At 33.9% G+C, this 23,340-nt stretch overlaps 3 protein-coding genes across 3 annotated transcripts; 2 read left to right on the top strand and 1 right to left on the bottom strand.

Moving 5' to 3' along the window:
* Nucleotides 1–17,064: 17,064 nt before the first annotated feature.
* On the bottom strand, nt 17,065–17,445 carry N7478_002297 (CVNH domain-containing protein; the record flags this gene model as incomplete). The annotated part of the gene is made up of 2 exons (XM_056918511.1): nt 17,065–17,258; nt 17,313–17,445. 2 exons carry the CDS (start codon nt 17,443–17,445, stop codon nt 17,065–17,067), a joined length of 327 nt encoding a protein of 108 aa, XP_056781669.1.
* Nucleotides 17,446–17,801: 356 nt separating this feature from the next.
* Nucleotides 17,802–18,316, top strand: N7478_002296 (uncharacterized protein; the record flags this gene model as incomplete). The annotated part of the gene is made up of 2 exons (XM_056918510.1): nt 17,802–17,829; nt 18,057–18,316. 2 exons carry the CDS (start codon nt 17,802–17,804, stop codon nt 18,314–18,316), a joined length of 288 nt encoding a protein of 95 aa, XP_056781668.1.
* Nucleotides 18,317–19,677: 1,361 nt separating this feature from the next.
* Nucleotides 19,678–21,831, top strand: N7478_002295 (S8 family serine peptidase; the record flags this gene model as incomplete). The annotated part of the gene is made up of 1 exon (XM_056918509.1): nt 19,678–21,831. One exon carries the CDS (start codon nt 19,678–19,680, stop codon nt 21,829–21,831), a length of 2,154 nt encoding a protein of 717 aa, XP_056781667.1.
* Between the last annotated feature and the right edge of the window lie 1,509 nt (nt 21,832–23,340).

The following is a 23,340-nucleotide window of genomic DNA, read 5'->3' as shown; positions in this document are numbered from 1 at the left end:
TTAACTCTTATCTTTTCTCTTTTCTTAGCTCTTAATTCTTAATTCTCTATCTTCTTACTCTCTACTTTTATTTTATTTTATTTTAATATATCTAAGGCTACTACTTCTGGTGTTTTTAGTAATCCTTCTTATTGTAGTGGTCGTTATATAACTAAAGATAAAGATTAAGCTAGAGGTAGAAGTAATGGTAATAGTAATAGAGATAATAGGATTAATAGGGGTAATAGGAGTATTACTAGTACTTCTACTAGCTTATACCCTCTTTATAATTAAATTACTTACTCTTCTTTTATATTCTATATTAGATATATCGTTGAAATAGCTCTTTGTCTTTCTAAGAATATTATTCTTAAGATCTGTTATAACTAGGATTATATGAACTTGATTACTTATATTTTATATAAAGAGTATAGTAAAAATTACTTTTAGGTAAGGTTCTTCTTTAAGTTATATTTAATTTAGTACTAATTTATCTTAGATATCTTATAGAATTTATAGTAATTTATATTAGCTTTAGTTAATTCTTAACTAGATATATAAAGTTTAAAGTAGTAGTACTACTATAGTAGTTATTAGTAGTACTATATTTATTTAAGGTAAAGAAAATAAAACTATAGCTATAGGAGGGTCTACTTATCTCCTAGTATCTTTCTAAAAGATAATCTCTATTTATCTTTCTGGTTATAAGCTCTATTTTGATTTATAGAATATAGACTAAGCTATAGGAGTATATACTATATTTATTACTAAGTAATAGAAGGAGTTAAATATTAAGACTAGTTTATCTTCTACTTAGTCTTCTTACTATCTTAATAATCTTTTATATCTATAGATTAATGATACTAGTTTTACTCTCTAGTAAAATAGTATTTAATCCTTTTTTATAGAGATTATAGTAGGATATTAGTATAATATAACTCTAATTAGGATTACTTTAACTTTAGCTATAATAGTAATAGTTACTAATATTAAGATACTTATAGTTTAGTATAGAATTCTATAGTAATTTATTATTTTTATCTTACTTATCTTTCCCTTTTTTAACTAAATAGTCTTATCTAGTGTAGCTTTTCTTTATCTAGTATTAATTTAAAAGTAATTCAGGGGGATTTCAAGGGGTTTTTAGTATTGTTAAGATACTATTTTATAAGCTTAGTTTTTCTTAAATAAAGCTATTATATCTCTTATATTTTCTAAGTATTCTACTAGTTTCTATTAGTTATATTCTAAGGGCTATCCTATTTATTTTATATAGTAATATAGTACTCTATTAAAGACTCTTTTATCTTAAATCTCTTTAACTTCCTATTCTTCTTTGTCTTTAAGTTCTAGTATTAGTATTTATAAGTTATTATTATTTTAGCTATTCTATAGTTTAAGAAGAGAGATAAAAAAGATATTATATAATCTTAAGTATTTTTCTAGTAATATAATATAATAGGTCTAAGTACTAATTTTTATAAGAATATAGAAAGATCTGATTCAACAGGGGGATAGCTTCTTTTCTTTAGCTTTAAAATAGAGATTCTTTATTAAAAGGGATATAAGGGTTCCTACTTTAAAATCCTTTAGCTTATGATTTTTATTATAGGATCTTTATTATATTTCTTATATAATTCAAAGCTTATTTATAGTCTTTTTATAGATATTCTAGAGATAATTTATTTATTCTTTAATATTAGGAGCCTCTTTCTTAAATATTTTATTAAGAGTTTAGATTTAGAAATTAGGGTTATATCTAAGTAATATATAAAAAGAGATCTTATTAATTAATATATTAATAGTATTATTATATATAAATTATACTATCTTAAGAAATTAAGCCTAGTTTAACTATTCTCTATTAATAAAATATCTATGATAATCTTCTAAAACCTAGTTAAGTCTTTTTATTTATTTATTAGTTTAGGAATAGAATATAATAGAGAACTATAGTTTAATCTTAGAATAGTAATAAAGTTATAACTAGAACTTACTTATAAAAATAGACTCTTAATTAGAGATAATCCTCTTTAGGTTTCTATATTTAAGTTTAATTTAATTAAAGAAAAGTTTAATAAGGTCTTCTATAGATATTATTATTAATATAGGAAGAAATTAAGAAAATTTTATAAGTTAATAGATAATTACTAGGATTATATTATACTTCCTTCCTTTAAAGATTATAATTAGAAGTCCTATAATAAAGTCTATACTTAGCTCTATAAATAGTCTATAAGGTATAGAAAAGGATTAGAATTCTCTATAGGAATAATACCTAGATATTTTAACTCTTTAATATATTAAGTATATTTTAATATATTTTTATATATTCTTTAATAGGTATTCCTAATAGAATTTCCTTTTTAGAAATTCTTCTATATATATTCTTCTAAAATATCCTATAAGTTACTTATTATAATAGAGCTTAATTAGTTTTTACCTTAGATTCCTAATAATAGGGATATAGAGATATTCTTTATAATATAAAAGTTTCTTAGAGTTAATACTCTAATACTTTCCTTATAGAATATTTTCTTAAGTTATATTAATTCTCTTCTAGACTATTTTATTCTTATTTTAGAGTTCTTTAATTAATAATTTTAGTTCTCTTAGAGATTTATCTGTAAGTAGATCTTTATTTATAATTATAGTAGCTACTATTTAAAGAGATATAAATTAAGAGTAACTTAAAACCTTATAATATATTATATTATAGCCCTAACTTAGGAAAAACTTGGTTATATTATAGTCTTAACTTAGGAAAACTTCTTTATTATCCCTTAGATCTAAATAATTAGCTTTACTAGACTTATCTATAGCCTTCTTTAGATCCTTCTGATCTATAGGGGTAGTAATATTATTTTAAACCTAGTTTAGCTCTAACTCTAGGTTATTAACTAAGTTATTTATAATTAAGAAAGAGGATAATAATAGACTTCTATAGGCTAATATAGTTATAATTATTGATCCCTACTCCCTTTTACTTTCCTCTCTAGATAGTATTGTACTAATAGTAAACTACTATACTTTTATAAATAATTTAGCTATAATTCTCTTATAAATCGGTCCTAATATCTTCTCTATAGATAAAGACTTCTCTTCTCCTAGGATATTGTGAAGGGCTAAAGTAGAATTTATATTTAATTGAGCTAGGCCACGTACTGTGTATAAAAAGCTTAAAGAGAGAATTACTAAGTAGGTATTCTACGTGTTAGGTTATTATAGTTATGTGTGCTATGTGACCTTATACCGGGCATTAGCCTGTGATAGTATCCTCTCTTTAGGGTGGTTCTCTTTATGTGTGTTGTAGTTGTATTCGGTCGTTTTCGGGCTTGTAATAGAGTCGAAACGGGGCCGAATTGTCTTTTAAAGGTATCTAATGCGGAGCAATCTCGAACGTTGCTGAGGCTTTGTTAGGTCTATTCCGCCCAACCTATTTATTTTACTAGGGCTTTATTATAGTATTCTCGATTGACTTTCTTATGTCTTATATCTATTATCTCTTCTACTTTATACTTAAGTTCTCTATTAACTAGTATCGGTAGGGGATATGAATTATCTATGATCTGTGATGGAAATAGATCTAAAGTAATAGGTTTAACTAGCTCTACGTAGAATACTGGGTGGATATTAGTGGGTATCTCTAATTGTACTATATGAGGTGTGGGGATGTCTAAAACTTGATATTAGGTATATAGCTAGTCTAGCTTCTTTAATTATTGTTGTATATATATATTCTATAAATTTAGCTATACCTAGTTATCTTTCTTATAGACTAGTGTGGCCTGTTGTCGCTTATTTAATTATTCTTTTTATAGAGCTTATGTAGAAGTGATTGTAGCTTGGGCCTAATTAGTGGCTTCTTGTAGTCGATTTATGAATGTTTTGTCTACGATTCTTAGTTGTATATAGGTTTTATAGGGTTCCTCTATCTCTTCTATCTTAATAGGGTTAATATAGTAACTATATATAAAGAAGAAGGGGGATAGTCTTGTTGTGCTAGTATTGTGGTTATTAATTACTATAGCGACAATAGGGAGTAGTATATCCTAATTACTCTATATATAGGTTATAAATATATATAAGATTTATTTAACTTCTTGGTTTATATACTTTATAGTGCTATCGGATTGTGGATGGAAAGCGGTCGATAGTTGATATTGAATTGATAGCTTCTTATATATTATTTGCTAGAATATACCTATAAATTAGGATCTATAGTCACTTGTGACTACTTGTAGTAGCCTATAGTATATATAAAAGTAGATAAAGAATATATCTACTACTCTTTTAGTAGTTATCTCTATTATATTTATAAGAATTATACTCTTTATAAGCTAGTCTATGATTACTATTAAATTTGTTATATCTATATATATTATTAGGGGTAGTTCTATAATAAAATCTATAGATAATTCTACCTATATTCATTGTGGAATCGGTAGTAGTTTTAGTAGCCTATACTTTATATTGTACTATATAGTACTATAGCTATAAACTATATAGTTTTATAAGAAGTATTGTACATCTCTTGTTACTCCTAGCTAGAAGAATCTCTATAATAGTATTATATAGGTAGTATCTTAACTAGGGTATACTATAATATAAGAGTTATGGATCTTTTATATAATCCCTATATATAATATCTTATTATCTAGGATCTATATCTGTTGCCTAAAGTAAAGTAGCCCTTATTTATCTAGGTAGTACTCTAATAGGCTTATTTTTATATTTGCTTTAGCAGCGATTTACTAATCTCCCTTTTCTAAGACTTTATATATCTTCTAATACTCTAGATTAGTAGATCTTATATTCTTCTATTCTTATTATAGTATAGGCTCCTTAAATAGGAGTATTTCCTTCTTAAAGTTAATTCCCTTTATTACTAGTAGATTGGGTTGTCCTATCTTAATCTATACCTTTTTTAGTAGGGTTTAGAACCGATTCGATAGCCTTTTGTCTATAATATACTGTAGGATGTCTTAGCTTTACTATAAAAGTATATTAGGTCTTATAGTAAGTTTCCTAGGGTGATATTTTAGTTTATAGTTAAACTTTATAAGGATATCTATCTATCTTATTTATTGTTTGTTTAGATATTATACTTTACTAAAGTATTATAGGTTTTTATAGTCTATTATAATAGTGAATTAGGGTACTATCTTTAACTTTAGTCTCTACTCTTAGAGGATATATATAATTATTAGTAGCTTTTTGTTATGAATCTTGTAATTTGACTTTACTAGTAATAGTTTCTAGGAGAGGTAGGTATATAGATATAGCTACTTGTCTAGCCTATATTGTAATAAGATGGCTCCTATAGCCTATCCTAATGTATCTATCTTGATAATAGTTTCCTTATCCTCTTCGAAATATATTAGAATCAGGGTATTAATAAAGAGACTCTTTAATTCTTTAAATACTTGTTAATAGTTGTTATCTTATGTGAATTAGGTATCTTTTATTATTAATTTTATTAGGGGTGTTGAGAGGTTAGTGAATTAGGGTATAAATAGGCGGTAAAAGTTAGTGAATCTAAGGAAGCTTTATATATCTTGTACTGATTTTGGTGCTTCTTATTCTTAGATAGTTATGATCTTCTTTAGATTAATATGGATTCTTTTGTCTACTTATATAATGAACCCTAGATATTTTATAGAATCTTGTTTAAACTCTAATTTTCTAATATTATATTGTAGGCTTGCTTCCTATAGTTTTTATAGTACTTGTTCTACTTTTTGTTAGTGATCCCCTAGTGATCTGTTACTATATATAATAATATTATCTATATATATAGATATAAAATTGTTGAGATACTCTTATAGGGTCTTGTTAATATATCTTTGGAAAGTTATTGATATATTAGTTAGCCTGAATAAAGTGATGTTCTACTTGTATAGGTTATATTGTGTTTGAAATACTGTTTTCTATTCTTCTCTTGGTTAGATATAAATCTTATGGAAAGTAATGATAATATCTAGCTTAGAAAACTATTTAGTCTACCCTATATTCCTTAGTGTCTCTCTAATTAGTAGTAGTAGATAATGATCCTTTACTATTAACTTGTTTAATCTATAGTAATTAATATAGAATTGTATTTCTCTGCCTAGCTTCTTTACTAGTAGGACTAGGGTTGCGGTAAGTGATTTACTTACTTAGATAAAGCTCTTTCTAAGAAGGTCTATTAATATTTTTTGTAGATATAGGAGCTCTTCTCTATTTATATTATAGAGGGGATTATATAGGGGTAGTTTCTTAATATTGTTATGGTCTTGTTTTAGGGTGATTTTATGGTTAATTCTTGGTCGATTCGGGGGTAACTTATTAGCTAACTACTAGTTAAAGATGTCTAACTATTACTAATAGTATCTTAGTAGCTTGTTCTTAGGATTATTCTATTTCTTTGGATGTAGTACTTTTTTAATATTGTCTATCATGACTTTCCTGATTTATAGTTGATTTGGTTGTTTCTCTTTATAGATAAAGTTATATAGTAATTAGGCTATTAACTTCTTAATCTATATTCTCCTTATATTAGTTAGTCCGATTATACGGTCTATACGGTTCTAGTATCTTATCCACTCTCTATTTCTTATAAATATATTAATATATCCTTTCCTTACTAAATATTAGTTATTAACGTCTTATAGCTAAGGGTCTCCTAATATTATATTATTTTCTTACTAGGGAATAATATATATGAATACTTATTCTTACTAGTGGTTGTGAATATCTAGGTTGAAGTATATAATCTAGGTAATTTAGTCTTGATTTGGGACTACCTTATTTAGGATCTGTATAGGTATCTTAATATATAGGAGGTTAAGTAACTAAACTAATACTTTATTTATAGTTATATAATAATAGTATCTACTATTAACTAGGGCTTATATAAATTAGATTTTATTTATTCTAGTGTCGACTAGAAATAGTAGTATTTCTTGTTTTAATAGTTTTTTGACTCCTTTTTGCTTCTATTTATGACTTAGAACTAGAGTTACTCTTTTTCTAAATCCTTACTTAAGGAGAGTTTATCTTTAGAAGCTAATATACTTAACTTATAATTAGTTATATATCTAGTTTTCTTATCTTTAACCCTATAGGAATATCTTTTTTTTAGTTCTTAGTGCTATATGGTTAGTAAGGAACACTTTATAATAAAGTAGTCTTATTTACTATAATAAAGATATCTTTCTTTATCTTATTGTCTTTTTATCTCTTTATAATTAATCTACTTTACTTATTTATTTATTTTAGGCCTTGATTGGTAGTGTTTTATACGGAATTTAGCTTGATTAACTATAGTAGTTAGGGTTTAATCTATTGAGTCCTAGTGCTGCTAGGTATATATATAGTATAATCTTTCTAGGGTATTAATACTAAGGGTATCTATATTAGTATTGATTTTATAGAGTTAAGTAATAAGGTCCGAAAATATAGCAGGAATACTACAATTTATTAATAAATTTATTATACTTTTGTTTAAGGATCTTAATAAGATTTATCTCTTTATTTTGTTATATTATTTAAAGGTATTTATATTTATAAACTCCTTCTCTAACTTAGGAAGGAATTTTATAAAAGATATATTATTCGACTAGTGTATCTGGTAGAGACGTCTCGCGGTATATATTTTAATATTTAGATCCTTATAAATACTCTTGAGATAGTCCAGAATCGTTTACAGATCCCTATTGTTTTATTGTAATTTTATAAAGATTCCAGTGTTTTTCTAAGTAAGCTTCTTAAGCTTAGAGAATATATATATAAACTGATCTTGGGGTAAGCTAATTACTATACTATTAATATATAGTTTATTCTCTATTATTATATACTATATTAGCTAGTTAACTACTTTTCCCTTAAATAGGATTAGGTCTAGTAGTTATGCTTTTAGGTAATATATAGGTTCTAATTGTAGGGGTTCTAGGGTCAATTTAACTATAGTTTGTACTGGAGTTGGTTCTTTTATTATTATTGTTGACTATAAGGCTAATTACTCTATTATAGTCTCTAAGTAACAGATTTATTTGTCTTGGGTAATATGCTTTTGGTCGTATTATTGTATTAATTCCTCCTATATTGTGTGTTCTATATTGATTCGCTCGTTCTGTTCGCTCTATATAGCTTGTGACTATGCTATTTGTTATAGTAGTGTCTGCGCCTATAATAGTGGGCTTGTAGATTCCTGTATCTTTTACTTAGGGGTTATATTGTTGAATTACTCTTGATTTAGGGACGATTTGTATATGGTTTTAGATTTTTACAATATCTAATTAGAAGCTTTTTATTTGTGAAGGGCTAAAGTAGAATTTATATTTAATTGAGCTAGGCCACGTACTATGTATAAAAAGCTTAAAGAGAGAATTACTAAGTAGGTGTTCTATGTGTTAGGTTATTATGGTCATGTGTGCCATATGACCTTATACCGGGCATTGGCCTGTGACAGATATAGGATAACCTATCTATAGGATTAGTCTTTTCTAAGTAATAATATATTATAAAGTCAAATAAAATAAGAAAAAAGTACTAATATACTTATCTTCTATTAATCTTAGGTTAATCTATAAATAACTTTAGGTTATAGTAATTTATTAGAATCTTAACCTAATATCAGCTTTCTTTAAGATATTAATACTAATATTTAAATAAGTAAATAATTATAAATAGCTCTTGATCCGGTATTGTATAGTTCTATTCTATAGGTAAGAATTTCTTTAATCAGAAAGTAATTAGATACTATATCCTTTGATTATCTAGTTGTAAAAGGATTCTATCTATTCTAAAACCTAAAATATTAGTTTTAAACTAGATAGATCTCTCTAGATTAAAGTATTATAGGAGAGATATAGTTAAAAAGGTATTAATAAGATCCTAAAATGCTTTCGATTTATAGTTATTTAGCTTAATATTCCCTAGTTTTTTCCTATCTTTACTTCCCTTAAGGAGCTCTATAAGTAGTAGTATAATTAAAGAGTAATTTTTAATAAACCTTTAATAGAAGTTATAGAATCTTAGGAAGACTTAAATCTCTTTATAGGATATAGACTACTTCTATTCCTAGATAGCTTAAACCTATTCTAGGTCTATAGAGATACTATTTTAATTAATAATAAAGCTAAGGAATTTAACTTATTTCTTATAGAATTAATATTTAGAGACTTTTATAAATAACTATACTTCCTTTAACCTTTTAAGTATAAGATAAAGATATTCTATATATTCTTTGTAAGTCCTAGAGAAGATAAGAATATTATCTAAATATATAATATAAATAATATTAAGAAGGCTATAAAGTGTAGTATAGATATAGCTTTAAAATATTATAGATATATTAATAAGACTAAATAGTATAACTATATATTTAAAATAGCCATATCTTATACGAAAAGCTATCTTCTATTCTTCTTCTTCTCAAATATAAATTTAATAGTATATATCTTATATATCGATTTTACTAAGGAATTAAGCCCTAGAAAGATAGTTAAGAATCTCTAAAATAAAGGGTAAAGAGTACTAATTTTTAACCAAAATCTTATTCAGACCTTAATAATTAATATAGAGCCATAGCCCTCTATCCTTTTTAGATATAAATAAGATAAGTACACCAGCTAGACTCTTTAATAATCTGATTTAACTATTTATTAAGTTTTTATTAAGATACTTCTATAACTCTATAAGTTCTATCTATAAGAGGAGATAGATTAGACTATATAAAGATAATATATCTTCTTTAAGTTCAATTAAGTAATTAGTCTCTTTTTATAGTAGTATAATTTTAGAGTTCTATATCTTAAATATATCCTAGAATACTAGTAATTCAAAAGGGATTCAATCTTAACTTACTATTAATTTATCTTCTTCTTCTTCCAGTAGAAGCTAGATTTCTTCTAAAGTTTTAATAACTATAAAGATATAGACTTAGTTCCTATATACTTTTGTAAACTAGTAAAGCTTTAACTATTCTATTATTTTTCTATTATATTCGAACTACTATTATTTCTACTATAGGACTAATATAATTCATATTTCTTAGATAGTTATATTTAATAGCAATACTAATAATCCTAATAGATAGGGATCTCTATTAATTATAATATAAGAATATAAAAACTTTTACTTAGTTCCTTAAGAGTTATATATAGTAATTAGAATAGTCTATATACTATAGATAGAGATATCTTATTAGCCTACTATTTCTAGGATAGGGATATTATACTTAGCTTAATTAAAATAGTATTTCTAAATAAATTTATAACTAATAAGATCTATCTCTATATAAGTATTAATATCTATATATATCTTAATATTATTTTAGATACAAATCAGGATATAAAGATAGATAACTATTCCTACTTAAGACTAGAAGTTAGAATTTATAGGAGTTAATTTAATCCTAATACTTTTCTTAAGTCTCTTAATTAAATATTATTATAGTAATACTAAGATCTTAAGTAAACTTCCTAGATCTTTACCCCTAAGGCTTATAGTAATAGATAATATTTATTTATCTAGTAACCTAGTTTACTATAATTAAAATAACTATTTAAAAAGGTTCTAGTAGATAGATTAGATAGATTAGTTCCTCTAATAAATATATTATTTAGATTATTCTTATTCTAAGAGAAAAATAGTTAGGGTTTATCTCTAAATTAAAGGGGATTTAGATATAACTTAAAGTTATTATAATTTAGATTAGATCTAGGACTATAAAAACCCTTTAAATATAGATTCCTAGGATCCTTTTAATCTTATTCTATACTATTAGACTAGTTCAGGAATAAGTTATTAGGTTATAGATGTTTTAAGCTCAAATTTAAATCGTTAATAAATAGATTATATTTATATATCTTTACTTTTATAAATTCTTAGGTACTCTATACTTCTTCTACCTATTATACTTAAGTCTTAGAAGAAATCTTTATATATTAGTAAATATATAATATTAACTATAGCTATAGTTTTAATATATAATAGTATACTTACTTATCCTAAGAGACCTAGAGAAAATAATATTCTAGATCTATAAGATAGTAATAAAAAGCCTTTAGTTCCTTATTAGTTTATTAATAATAATACTCTATCTTGTTATTAACTTCTCCGGTAAAGGTATTTTTATTATATATCAAAATAAAAGTCTATTCCTTAAAGTATTCCTAGTTACTAAAATAATAATTATTATTATCTTTAAGATATCTCTTCTCTATAATCTAGTTATTTTTATAGTTAGAGTTAAGATATTTAACTCCTATAAGGATCTTTATCTCTTTATTTTTATAGACCCTAGGGTTATCTTAAAAGATATATCTAAGCTATAAAAGCTAATTTACTTATTCTTAAAGACTAAATAATTTCTTAAACTTATTAACCTTGAAACCCTCTACTTTCTTATATATTTTAATCTTAGTTCCTCTATAAGCTATAAATAGATTATCTAGGAAAGCCCTAATATTAATTCTAAAGACTTAAATAGAAAGCTCTTTAAGGTAAGTATAAATTATAAAGAACTCTTCTAGATATTCTAGTTTATATCTCTTCTTTTCTAGGGTATCTATAATAATACTTCTAGATCTACTAATACTTTTAGTTATAAGATTACTAGTAATTTCTCTAATCTAGTCTAGACTAGATTTAGCTAGGTTTATATACTAATCCGGGACTAATTCGATCTTAGGTTATCCAATAATAAGGGGGGAAGATATAATAGGCTTAGATTAAGTACTATTATAAGAGGATATAGGGTTTTAGTATATAGAGGATACTATTGTTAATCCTTAGGTAGTTAAGAGAGAAGAATCAGAATTATAATAATTACTAAGTTATTAGGCTAGAGACCTATAACTAGATAAGAATATTAGATAATAAAGATCAAATAGAACAATTAATATATAGAACTGATTCTTATAGGATAAGAATCATAGCTATTATTCATATATTTTAATATTACTAGAGCTTACTAGGGCTTAGGGTAGTTATATATTAGTAGGTGTATTATAGTAGATTTGCCTGCGGAGCGGCTATAAATCGTACCCGAATCGTGCCCGAAGGGATTCAGGAATCCCGTGATAAAAACTATCTAGCCTATCCTATATTCCTTAGTATCTCTCTAATTAATAGTAGTAGATAATAATCCTTTATTATTAATTTATTTAACCTATAATAATTAATATAGAATTATACTTTATCACAGGATTCCTGAATCCCTTTAGATATAATTCAGATATAATTCATAGTTACTCTACAGGTGAATCTATCTTAATACACCTACTAATATATAACTACCCTAAGCCCTAGTAAGCTCTAATAATATTAAAATATATAAATAATAACTATAATTCTTATCCTATAAGAATCAGTTCTATATATTAACTATTCTATTTAATCTCTACTATCTGATATCCTTACCTAGTCACAGGTCTCTAGCCTAACAACTTAGTAACCATTACACCTATTGTTATTATCTATCGTTACTACCCTATTAACCCTATCTATAGCTACCTAGCTAACTTTACTCCTTTTTTACTCCTTTTCTTCTCTAAGCTTTTTGTACATAGATCGTGGCATAGTTAGAATTAAATTTAAGTTCTGCTTTAGCCCTTCACACTTACTAAGCCTTCTCTACTATAATATTTAAAGAATATTATTATTTACTAGCTAGTATAGATATAAAAGTAAGCTTAATAGAATATAAGCTAGATAAGTGTTGACTACTATAGTTTTATAGTTATCTATAGGTCCCTAACTTAGAGCCTTTAAGGATAAGAATCCTTTAATAAGTATATAATTTCGCCAGCGGTAGGAGCACCTACGGGTCTGGAAAGCGACACCAAATTAGCTGTGTCTACTCTATGCTAGCTAAAAGCGGCACCTTTCAAACGTTCCGTCACAGTTACTGACTCAACTAAACAATAACAAGAAAATAACTTGCTCAATGGTAGGCCCCGAAGTAAATACTAGCAAAGGTCGGCAGCGATTGAAAACGTAATGAGAACGGGATGCGTTCTCATCAGGCCGCAGAACAAATCCGCCGAAACGAGGGAATACGGCCTGTATATTCAGAAATTCGTATAGTATAAAAAGCATTGTTAAAATGATACACTGGCTGACTGGCCTCTCAGCGACTCAACCCGTTGCAAATAAGACAAGATCCTCACGCGCTGTTCATAGATGGAGCGCAGTCCTGTGAGTTTCTGACTCTCCTCTGCGTTGTGGCCCGTGTTCAGAACAAGCATCAAGAAAGTCTCGATGGTACTTGGCGGAAAGTTGCATAGTAATTGTCCAGGTAATAAGGGCATCGCATCGGTCGTCTCAGGAAGTTGTTCCAGATTATTGTATCAGTCCAAAAGGCGAGATGTACAGAGTAGGTCTCTTCCGTTGGTATCTTCATAGAGATATGAAACCAGGCGAAGTTTCTTTGCATTGCTTGTTTTGCTAGGGGCACACCTATCATTGCCTCGCGAAATCATTGTTCTTTCACCCTAGCTATAAGGACCCTCTCGCGGATTGACATCCTTGTAGAGTGCTACAGTTGCCTCTATACTACATGAATGTACCCTGTTTACGCCTTGGCGCGTCTTTACTATAGGCTTAGGAATACGATAGCTGGATGACTCTAGCTTCGAGTCCGTACATGGTTCGCACCACGGCACTTTTGTTAAAGAATTGACTTGCTTCGAATATGATGTTGCTATAATTTGCAGCAGCCTTTGCGTTTGCATGACAGTATAGGGACATCTTCAGGTTAGTGAAAACTTATAATATGGCAAAAGCAACAGACATTATTAAATCTGATCCCTCCCACGCAGCTAACGAAGCAGACAGCGACCAGGCCAAGTTCAGATTGCCAGAAGTCAGAAGTATTAAACTAACTTTTCTTCGATAGATCAGCCTGGGAAGTAGTAAACCCTATATTACAGCACATCCTAGTTGATTCCAACAAAAGCTCATAAGTAGTGCAGTTGGCCAATGTCCTTGCGGGAGAATAGATCAACACTGGCAATGAGCTGGGTGGCCAAAACATCCATTTGGGCAACCCCGAACGAAACTTTGATCGCCACCGGGGTTGTCGCATAAATAGATTACATTGGCTTGATAGGCTATAATAGGTTAGCAGCTGATATATCTAGTTCTCCAACAACTGTTTGTGGATATTTTTCCAGCCAGAATCGTTACCGTACTAGGGGGGTTTGCAGATTGGTTGAGAAGCCAGCCACAATAATACTGGCCAAGGTTGCACCAGGTGCTACCCGCAAGAGCAGTGGTGGTGATCAAGCTTAGAACAAGTAGAGTGGGTTTCATTGTGACAGACTGCTTTCAGTTTAAAGTCTCAGAAAGCTTTTTTGCTGGAGGGCTAAGCGTCCAAAATCTAGTCATGTATGAGGAAGAAGTGTCTTTTATAGCCACTACCTGCCATCTATCCAAGGGCAAATCCCCCCAAGCTACATTTACAATTGACATCACCAGAGTCCAGACCTATCCTTGCCTAAGTCTGACATCAAGCACTACGTATGGTTCTCTACATTAGATCCTGATTATTGCTATCAAACAACTACGTCTCATGACCGCCACTTAGAGGTTCAACTACGTTCGCGGGTTAGAACCGCGATCCGACCCCAAATGCGGAGCCCCGGGATATACTAGTGAACTTCATTGGCCATTTCCCAGACCAAACAGCTGTTTCTACAATATGCAATGTATTGAAAGTGCATCATTACTGCTACATCCATAGTTTCCAAGCCAAAGGACAACTACGTAACACCCCCCATCACCGACTTATTGCTGTTACAAATCAGTTACATGGCCTCATCTTCGCAATTGACAGCAGTCTTGCGCTCATATGTGAGGCGTTAATTATAGCGAGTCTGTTCTAGATTGGCGGGTGAGCTTTCCGCTTTTCTTTGTACCCCCATGATGACCGAGTGCCATGGTTGCTTCTGATCTAGATTGAATCTACGAAAATAGAGTCTAAGCAAAGATAGCCAACATATGTACTTGGAGATTCCATGGTCGAGACATGGGGCCGTTCCGAAAGTTACGCTTGGATTTGACTAACAACCGGGACAGCACTCATTTATCGCCAAGTTGTCGTCCGAACTTGGTTCATATTACCAGGAGGGCTTTTTAAGTTGAACCTGAGTTGATTAATCTCTGGTAGGGTTTTGTGCTGATATTTCCGACCAATGGTGGAATACGGCTATGGAATAAATGAGATTCTTGTGCAACCATTGCCCCCTAATTAAGTTTAAATATTGAGCAACATTGTCCGACCGCGACAATCAGCTTAATTATGTGCTACCCCCGCTTGTTTGAATGATGAATCGCCTCTATAGGCCACACTATTTACCGAGGAAGACGTACAAATGCCTAATCTTTCGAATGCGAACAACCACACTTTGGTTGCACTCTGGTTTCGCCCAAATAATAAGCTAAGTAAAATTCCTGGCGCGGCAACTCTTATTACATGACAACATGTGGAGCGCCATCTGATTTCTGGCGTAAAGGGTGACAAGCCAGCTAGATGACCGTAATGTAATTATTCTGTACTGTGTTTGACCTTCCCAACACTACCAGTTATCATCCCAAGCCCACTCCAATATGAAGAAACCCTGTCTCAATATTAAGCTGCAGCTATGACAATAGAATATAGTTATTTGGATGGTTGAATTAGTTAGGTTCTAATTCATGGACGCGTTGAATAGGAGGTGCGCCACTCGCTTACATGCGCCGCTCGCTTACCGATTACGTTAATAGTCAGTCGCGAGGCTAGATATATGATACAGTGGCATCGGATTATGTTTTCCTTCCCTCCCCACAGATGGATGGTATACCTCAGAAAGCAGAGTTGTTTTCTTGGAGAAGCAATAAAAGCAAGCTTGCGCAGCTGAATGCTCTTGGGACTCTGCTCTATGAATTGCCAAGGTAGCCAGGACCTGGGATCTTGATGGCTAGAGGATGGCTTTCACGGTGAATGAAGCAACTATTTTGACATCAACAAGTGAAGCTGACTACCTGGCGCTTGCGATTCAACTTGAGAGAGAGTACCAGCATTAGCCATTCTCTATCTATCCACAATGTCTAGACCTTTTCCGCTACCAATATTTCGCCGTTAGAAATCCTGATATTATCAAAGAAGTCTCAACAGATTGGTGTTCTTCCTGTATTAGTACCATGATACACTGCTCGTACAAGGTCATGCTACACCCCCAACCCTTTTTTCTTTTCAAACGGCAACACTCAGCACTAGAAAGCTTGAAGCCTGTTGTCTCTGTAATATGGCTCTAAATAAAGTGGTGAAGTTACAATGTGAATCATATGGTTTGAGTGGCGAAGAAAACATGCTTATGGTAATGAATGATAAAGCAGCATTATTGTTTGCGGGTTGTAAATACTATTTCCTCTCTCTCTCTCTCTCTCTCTCTCTCTTTATATATATATATATTCACTATTCTCTTTCTTCAAGCATAATTGAATACATAGGTTCTCATTATACTAGTGCTGTATGTTTTCCCCTATGAATTAAAAGCCCAAGTAACGTCATACATGGTTCGATCTATCAAATGATCAATGAGGTATAACAGTACAAAATTTTATCTACACGAGAAATCGAGAGGAAATCTCACTTACCGGAAAGTTGATCGCTGATAGCTCGCGTTCAGGATTTTGCATTCATTTTCCCGGTATAATATAATTTTTTGGACAAATTACAAGTCTGTGTGAAGAAGACAGAAAAGCGTTGAAGCTCTATGAGAGAGTTGTTTACTCATTCTACCTCTGATACAGACACAATTTTCTAGGAGTATCTCTTATCGCTATTGTACCATAGGTATGTCAGACTTTTGATTAGCTGTGCTATTTTTTTGTACAGTCAAATCGAAGACTAGTCGGATATATAAGACAAAACCGACGGATCGACCCATTATTTTTTCCATTATATAGTGTGCTCACACCTGTAAAAGACCAAGCAACCGAACTCAGGTAGCCTTTTGATTTTCCATATTAGCCGTTGCAAATAGCTCATGAAGGACCGGGATCTAGAATCGCACATTTCAGCATTGCAGTGAATCTCTCCATTGGATCAGGAGCCTACCACTTAAACTGCAGGTATCCATCACGATTGTTGATTCTCTCAGCCAGATTCACATCTCCTGGCAAGAATCTGCCTGTATCATCTTCCAGTTCAGCTCGCAGAATGGGGGCTCGACTAGCACCTTCTTCTGGAACGAAGCTGATGTTTCTGGCACGCTCAGTGAACTGATGACCACCCCCTTTAAATCGTCCTTCTTCAATGTTAGCCTAAGTTAAGCTAACCCTAATACTAATACATCACATACCGCGATTATCTCCAAGGAAGCTGTCCAATCGCAGCTTACTTGGGTTCCAATGTTGGTGATTATCTATGCAATACCCCACAAGGTAGGTATCGTCTCCCCACCTTTCGATATGCAGGCTACTGGTGGCATTCATCTTATCGAATCGTGATCAGAAGAGTTTGTGTAGTATTGCTTATGGAGTTTCTACACTGACTGGATATCAAGATACTTTTATACTTTCTATAGCACCGCAAAATCCGATTATTACACTCGTGCGATGTCTCTTGATCACTGCGATGATGCATCCATTGCAGTTCCAGACCACGGGACGTGATAGATTCCACATTCTCTCAGCAAGGAAGATGAAAATTCATGTTCAAAGAAACTTAGTATCTGACGCAACTCTACATACGAAGAATATCGGCGGCATCGACCAAGCGGACGAGCATGGTTTAAGTTAACCGTTCGGTAGAAAACTGATCTAACAGTCCACCAAGCCACATTTATAGAATGACGGGCTACTACCAGTGCATCTTTGGTGCGAATTTTCAAGTCGTAGGATTGGCTAATCAGAGGTAGGCCTCTCCTAGAATAGTGTAAATTCTCGGGTTGGCTAACTTGAATTCAAACAGAATGGTGTAAGGTCTAAATTCAGCATCGCTAATCGAAAGAAGTGCTCTTCTTTGCTTTTTCAAGAGAGTGCAACCTTATTAGGATACGGTAACAGTCATATTTCTCACGACACAATTGCGACCCTTTTACTAGACGTCTTTCAAGAATACAATGTCGCTCAGCGGATTATTGAGGGGAACCAAACGGACACATACGCCGATGAAAGAACACCCCAAAACTCCGTTGCTTATGAAGATATTATGAATGGTCCTTCGAGTCAACCAGTAAAGGCCGGTAAGAAGAGTGGAAAAGCACGCCAAATGATGAGGAATTGGGCACTGTTAGTTCAGGTTAAACGACAGAAACCTTCAAAAATGCCAGAGTTAGCATCAGAAAACTTTACCAGTACATAATTAGTTTGCCCGACATGAATAGTATATTATTAGCACCTTCAGACATCCGCTGGATTTCCCCTACATGTTGATGATTATGCAGAAGATGGATGTTGATGTTGGATTAATTAGACTCAAAATGAATAATCCTTTTTCATATTGGGAGCGCCTACTACCTCAGAACTAGTTCATGTAAAGAATGCATGCTAAGCTATGGACCTCATTCGGGTGCTGAAGTCGAATTAGGCCGAGTGCAAAAAAAAGGTGACCGAAGAGCGGCTTGACATCGAGACTGCTCATCAGAGGATCATTCTGGTCCATTTTACTTTCAGCGTATGCACCGTAGCTATGCGTTTCCCTGCATATGAATTAAATTGTATGTCCTTATACTCAAAAGTCAAAACAGTCGGGCGTTGCGTACCCTCAACTCGTACATGGTCCAGGTAGTATTCCAATATATCCCACTCGGGTCTTTATCGGGCCTGGGTACGATCCTTCATGTTAGACCCACGGAACAAAAGGTTTAATATTATCGAGATGAAGTTTTTCTCTTCTTTTTACATAGTCTAAACTTTCACTCATACGATATTTCTAGGCCTCGCCGATCGCCTCTTTACCGCCTCGATGTACTAACTCAACCATGGCTCTCTATCTACGCCTTTTTCCGCAACCGGATATGGAGAACCCAATTGCTAATGTTCAATTTGATCGGCCACCTGACAGGCTTAATCTTTATGCTCAATAAGTCGTTGGGAGGCTCAAACTTGAATTGGGATTCCTAGAGATGTCCAAGGCTCGCCGGTAATGATTAATTCATAAATCACCTGAACAGACGGGAAAGGAACCAAACAATAGGAGAACCAGTAAATGATTGACCAATAAACTCAAGCCAATGGTGAATTTTAGCAGATGGTTTTTTAGGTGGTCTAGACCGCAAGATCCAAATGCGGCTAGTCAATATGGCCTAGATGATGGCAAGTAGGTCAACCACTCTTTTCTACTTGTACACGAGCATACCAACCGGTCTTTGCATTGTCAAAGACAGTCACCAGTTCAAGTCTGCTCGAACCTCTTTCCCTGGCATAGCCTCATGCGCTCCGGGAATGAGCATATAAATAGCAGGTATAGATCTTCTCATGTACATCCTATTCCAAATTTTGAAAACGATCAAGTTGGGCCTCAGTGTACACATGCAAGATATAATAGTACCTCTAGCGTTTTACTAGAGACTTGATACCTGATTTGACATCAGAGGCCTCGTCGTGAATCTTTGTGTAGCTTTTCACTCCCTTCCTAAACTCCAAAGCTTGGACTGGAATTTCCGGGCGAGAACTTGAATCTCTCGATCACTCTCAATATTACATTTCTCCCCCGCCTTCATAATGGAAAGCCAAAATTCAAACCACAATCATAGCAGGACACCCACTGTATCAATCAATGGGAACAGTGTCGATCCCGAGGGACAGCGCCCAGTACTTCAAGCCTTGGGCCTCGAGTCAGCGGATGCGAGTCAGTCTGACTATATCCTGGTTCAATCAGTCGAGCCGCTCTCCAATGAACAGGAAGACGAACTTGAATCGATAGGAGTTGATATCCAGGAATATGTTTCCCATAATACCTACCTCTGTGGGTTTAAGGGCACAGACCTCGAATCCATACGCCAGCTCCCATTTGTCTCCTGGGCCAACGTCTATCTGGACATGTTTGTAATTCAGGATAGCTTGAAAACCCAGGGTAGAACAAGGGAGTTAGCATCATCTCCTGCCGTGCCGAAAGACCGTATCTCTAAAACAGTTGACGTTGTTCTTCATAAGGATGTTGACACTAGTTCCTCTCATGTTCTCTCGGAAATTGCTGCAGCTGCGCATGCTGACCCTGAAACCTTGGATGTTGGATCCTCTAAGGTTCGATTTAAAGTTCAAAATCAGTATTTGGACGATTTGGCCCATCTTGACGCGGTCAAGGTCATTCAGCCAGTTTATCCGGCAAGACTGTTCAACAATCGGGCAGCACAAGTTCTTGGGGCCCCTGTCCAAGTCAATGGTACCAAGTACGAGGGCGAAGGACAGGTGGTAGCTGTAGCAGACACAGGGTTTGATAAAGGATCTATTATCGATACCCATCCTGCTTTCTCGAACCGAGTAAAGGAGCTCTATGCCCTAGGACGTTCTGGGAAAGCAGATGATCCAGATGGCCATGGAACACATGTCTGTGGATCTGTTCTTGGGGACGGGTTCTCTGCGCCTATGGGAGGAAATATTCGAGGCACAGCCCCAAAGGCTACTTTGGTACTGCAGTCTCTCCTAGACCGACGCAATGGTTTGGGTGGGATCCCTCCCGACTTTGCAGACCTTTTCTCTCCTCCCTATGAAAAGAGCGGTGCTCGAATCCACACCAACTCGTGGGGATCTTCCGACCCTGAAAGAAGACAGCTTCCGTATACGGAATCTAGCGCGGAAATTGACAAATTTGTCTGGGACCATCAGGATATGGTGATCCTCTTCGCTGCTGGGAATGACGGCATAGATGCAGACAGGAATGGTGTCATTGACCCAAGGCAGATCGGTTCCGAGGCTGCTGCGAAAAACTGCATTACTGTTGGGGCAAGTGAGAATAATCGCCCAGAGATCCCTATCACTTATGGTCAGCGATGGCCAAGCGGTCCAATAGGCAAGGATCTGATGGCGGACAAACCCGAAGGCCTAGCAGCCTTCAGCAGTCGCGGACCTACCCTAGAATCTCGCATAAAACCTGACGTTGTTGCCCCTGGAACGGCGGTCCTATCAACAAGGTCACGAAATGTGGTCAATGCTGATGCTCACTTTGGTGCAAGTCAAGATTCCGAATGGTGGTTCCTAGCTGGCACTAGCATGGCCACTCCTCTGGTGGCAGGGTGCGTTGCGGTCTTAAGAGAGACTTTGGTTAAAAGTGGATTACAAAACCCTAGTGCTGCTCTTCTCAAAGCAATGCTTATCAATGGAGCGGTTGCAATACCCGGGCAGTATGTTCCAAGCGAAACTGGCCCATCTCCCAATAGTAACAGCGGCTTTGGTCGAGTCAATCTGTCCAACTCAGTGATCTTACCAGACCAAGTTGGTTGTGGATATCGCGAGGGTGGAGCACTCGCGCAAGGTGCAAGCGAGGAGCTTCTGATCCATATCCTAAGCCAAAGAGATTTCATCAAGGCCCAGGAAAAGTCAACCAGCACTACCGCTCCAAGTGGACCAGTACTGAAAGTGACCTTAGTCTGGACAGATTGCCCAGGAAAGATGCTTCAGAACGACCTGGACCTTATTGTAATCAGTTCGGATCAAACTGAAAAACATGGCAATATGGGCGACAAGGCAGACTTTGATCGATGGAATAATGTGGAACAAGTTGAGTGGATGAATATCCCCAATGGCAAAGTCAAAATCATTGTACGTGCGTACCACATCTTCAACAAGACGTGTCCCCAGCCGTACGCCCTTGTTTGGAGCATCAACCAGTCTCCAAGAAGTACGAGTACTTCCTACCACAAGAAAACCGAACTTTAAGCAAGAAATTCTCTTGCGGGAACCCAAAGGTTCCCAAAATACAATTTCCTTATCAAGGCAGTTCCGGGCAACGTCAGTTGTATTCCGGAGGATTTGAAGCAGGATTTGAAAGTGAAGGTTCAGTCCAAGACATTCAAGATGGCGCTGCTTCTACTGAAACACTGGGTAAAGTAATCAAGAAGCACCATAGTCTGTCTCAACTCCGCATTTTGGAATTATCTCATCTAAATACGCGATTTGTTCATCTACAATCTGCACGAATTTGGTCGAAATTGTATCTGGATCGGAGGTGCTCCAAAGTGCAAGAAATTCAGAGATTTACATGTACTTCAAAAATTAAGGCAATCATTTTGTTCCACTGGTTGATGAGTAGGCTAAGCATTTCCCGCCCGTAGAACATGTAAGCCCCTTCACCTCAAATCGGTAGTCTGGATTGAATGAGCAATATTTCACAGCAAGATTCAGAAAGATCCTCACCTGTCGAAAGCTCTAATTCATTCATCGAGTCGGCAAATCTACCAAAAGCAGTCCACACCATCCGATAAATCTCCTTATTTTGCAATATTCCTTTTTTTATCTGGCCTTGTAGAGCATTGATTTGTTGAAACCCTCTGGAGAGCCCTTGACGGGCATGGATAGCACGATTGAGTGCATTCCAGTCAGCAGTCTTCAGGACTGCCTTGGAAAAGCGCCAGTCTTCTCTCCATCGCCTTGACATAGACCAGTGTCTGAAAGCCGTATGAAACTCGATTGCGCTTCTCCAATCTACTTTGCATCAGTAAGTAGTCATTCAGTAACAGAGGGAAACAAACCGTGTCTAGTATATGGCGGGAGGTCCGAGGAAAATTCAGAGGGAGACATTTGAAACTGCTCATTTGGTAGATATCTATAAAGCGATTGAAGTAAGTCAAAAGCCCAACGTGAATTAATAGTAGAGCTTTGTCCATTCAGATGATAAATGAGCTCGGGGCGCCCATATTTCTTATGTAGGCAGGGTCACTTTCCGGCGGTGATCACCGCAAGAAAAGATACGAACGTTTCGAAACCTTGCGTATACACTTGAACGAGCCATATCTTGTACACTCTTTTACCCGGCTTGACACGCATATCGCTAACTTCATAGCCCATGTGGGCGTAGGGCACCCCTTCTCCATTCCTCTCAAACAGAGATCCTACATTGACGTCCAGTTAAAGAGAACACAGTTTACATTGCCACGATTTCCGCGCTACTTAGATGAGCAAATTAAATCATCAAATGTGCAGGTATATATCTTGGTCCGATCAAACTTTGCAACAGAATTTCCTTTCCTAGTATCGAACGGTTTGCAGAAGAGAGAATCTAGACTATGGCTTCGTCGCCAGCTTCCCCGTGGCAAAGGGTATCATTGAAGGTCTCCAACCTCCGCATCTTTTCGTCCTACTCAAAAGTCCAAGTCCTTGCAGAAAAGCGCCGTAAAATCGCCAATCAGTCAGAGCCATCCAGTCTCCAGTCTTGTATCTGATCATCCA

Source organism: Penicillium angulare (genome assembly GCF_028827245.1).
Source record: "Penicillium angulare strain IBT 27051 chromosome Unknown utg000003l_segment0_segment0, whole genome shotgun sequence".
Taxonomy (NCBI): domain Eukaryota; kingdom Fungi; phylum Ascomycota; class Eurotiomycetes; order Eurotiales; family Aspergillaceae; genus Penicillium; species Penicillium angulare.
The sequence above is the reverse complement of the archived record's forward strand: the minus strand, read 5'-3'. Positions and strand labels throughout refer to the sequence as shown.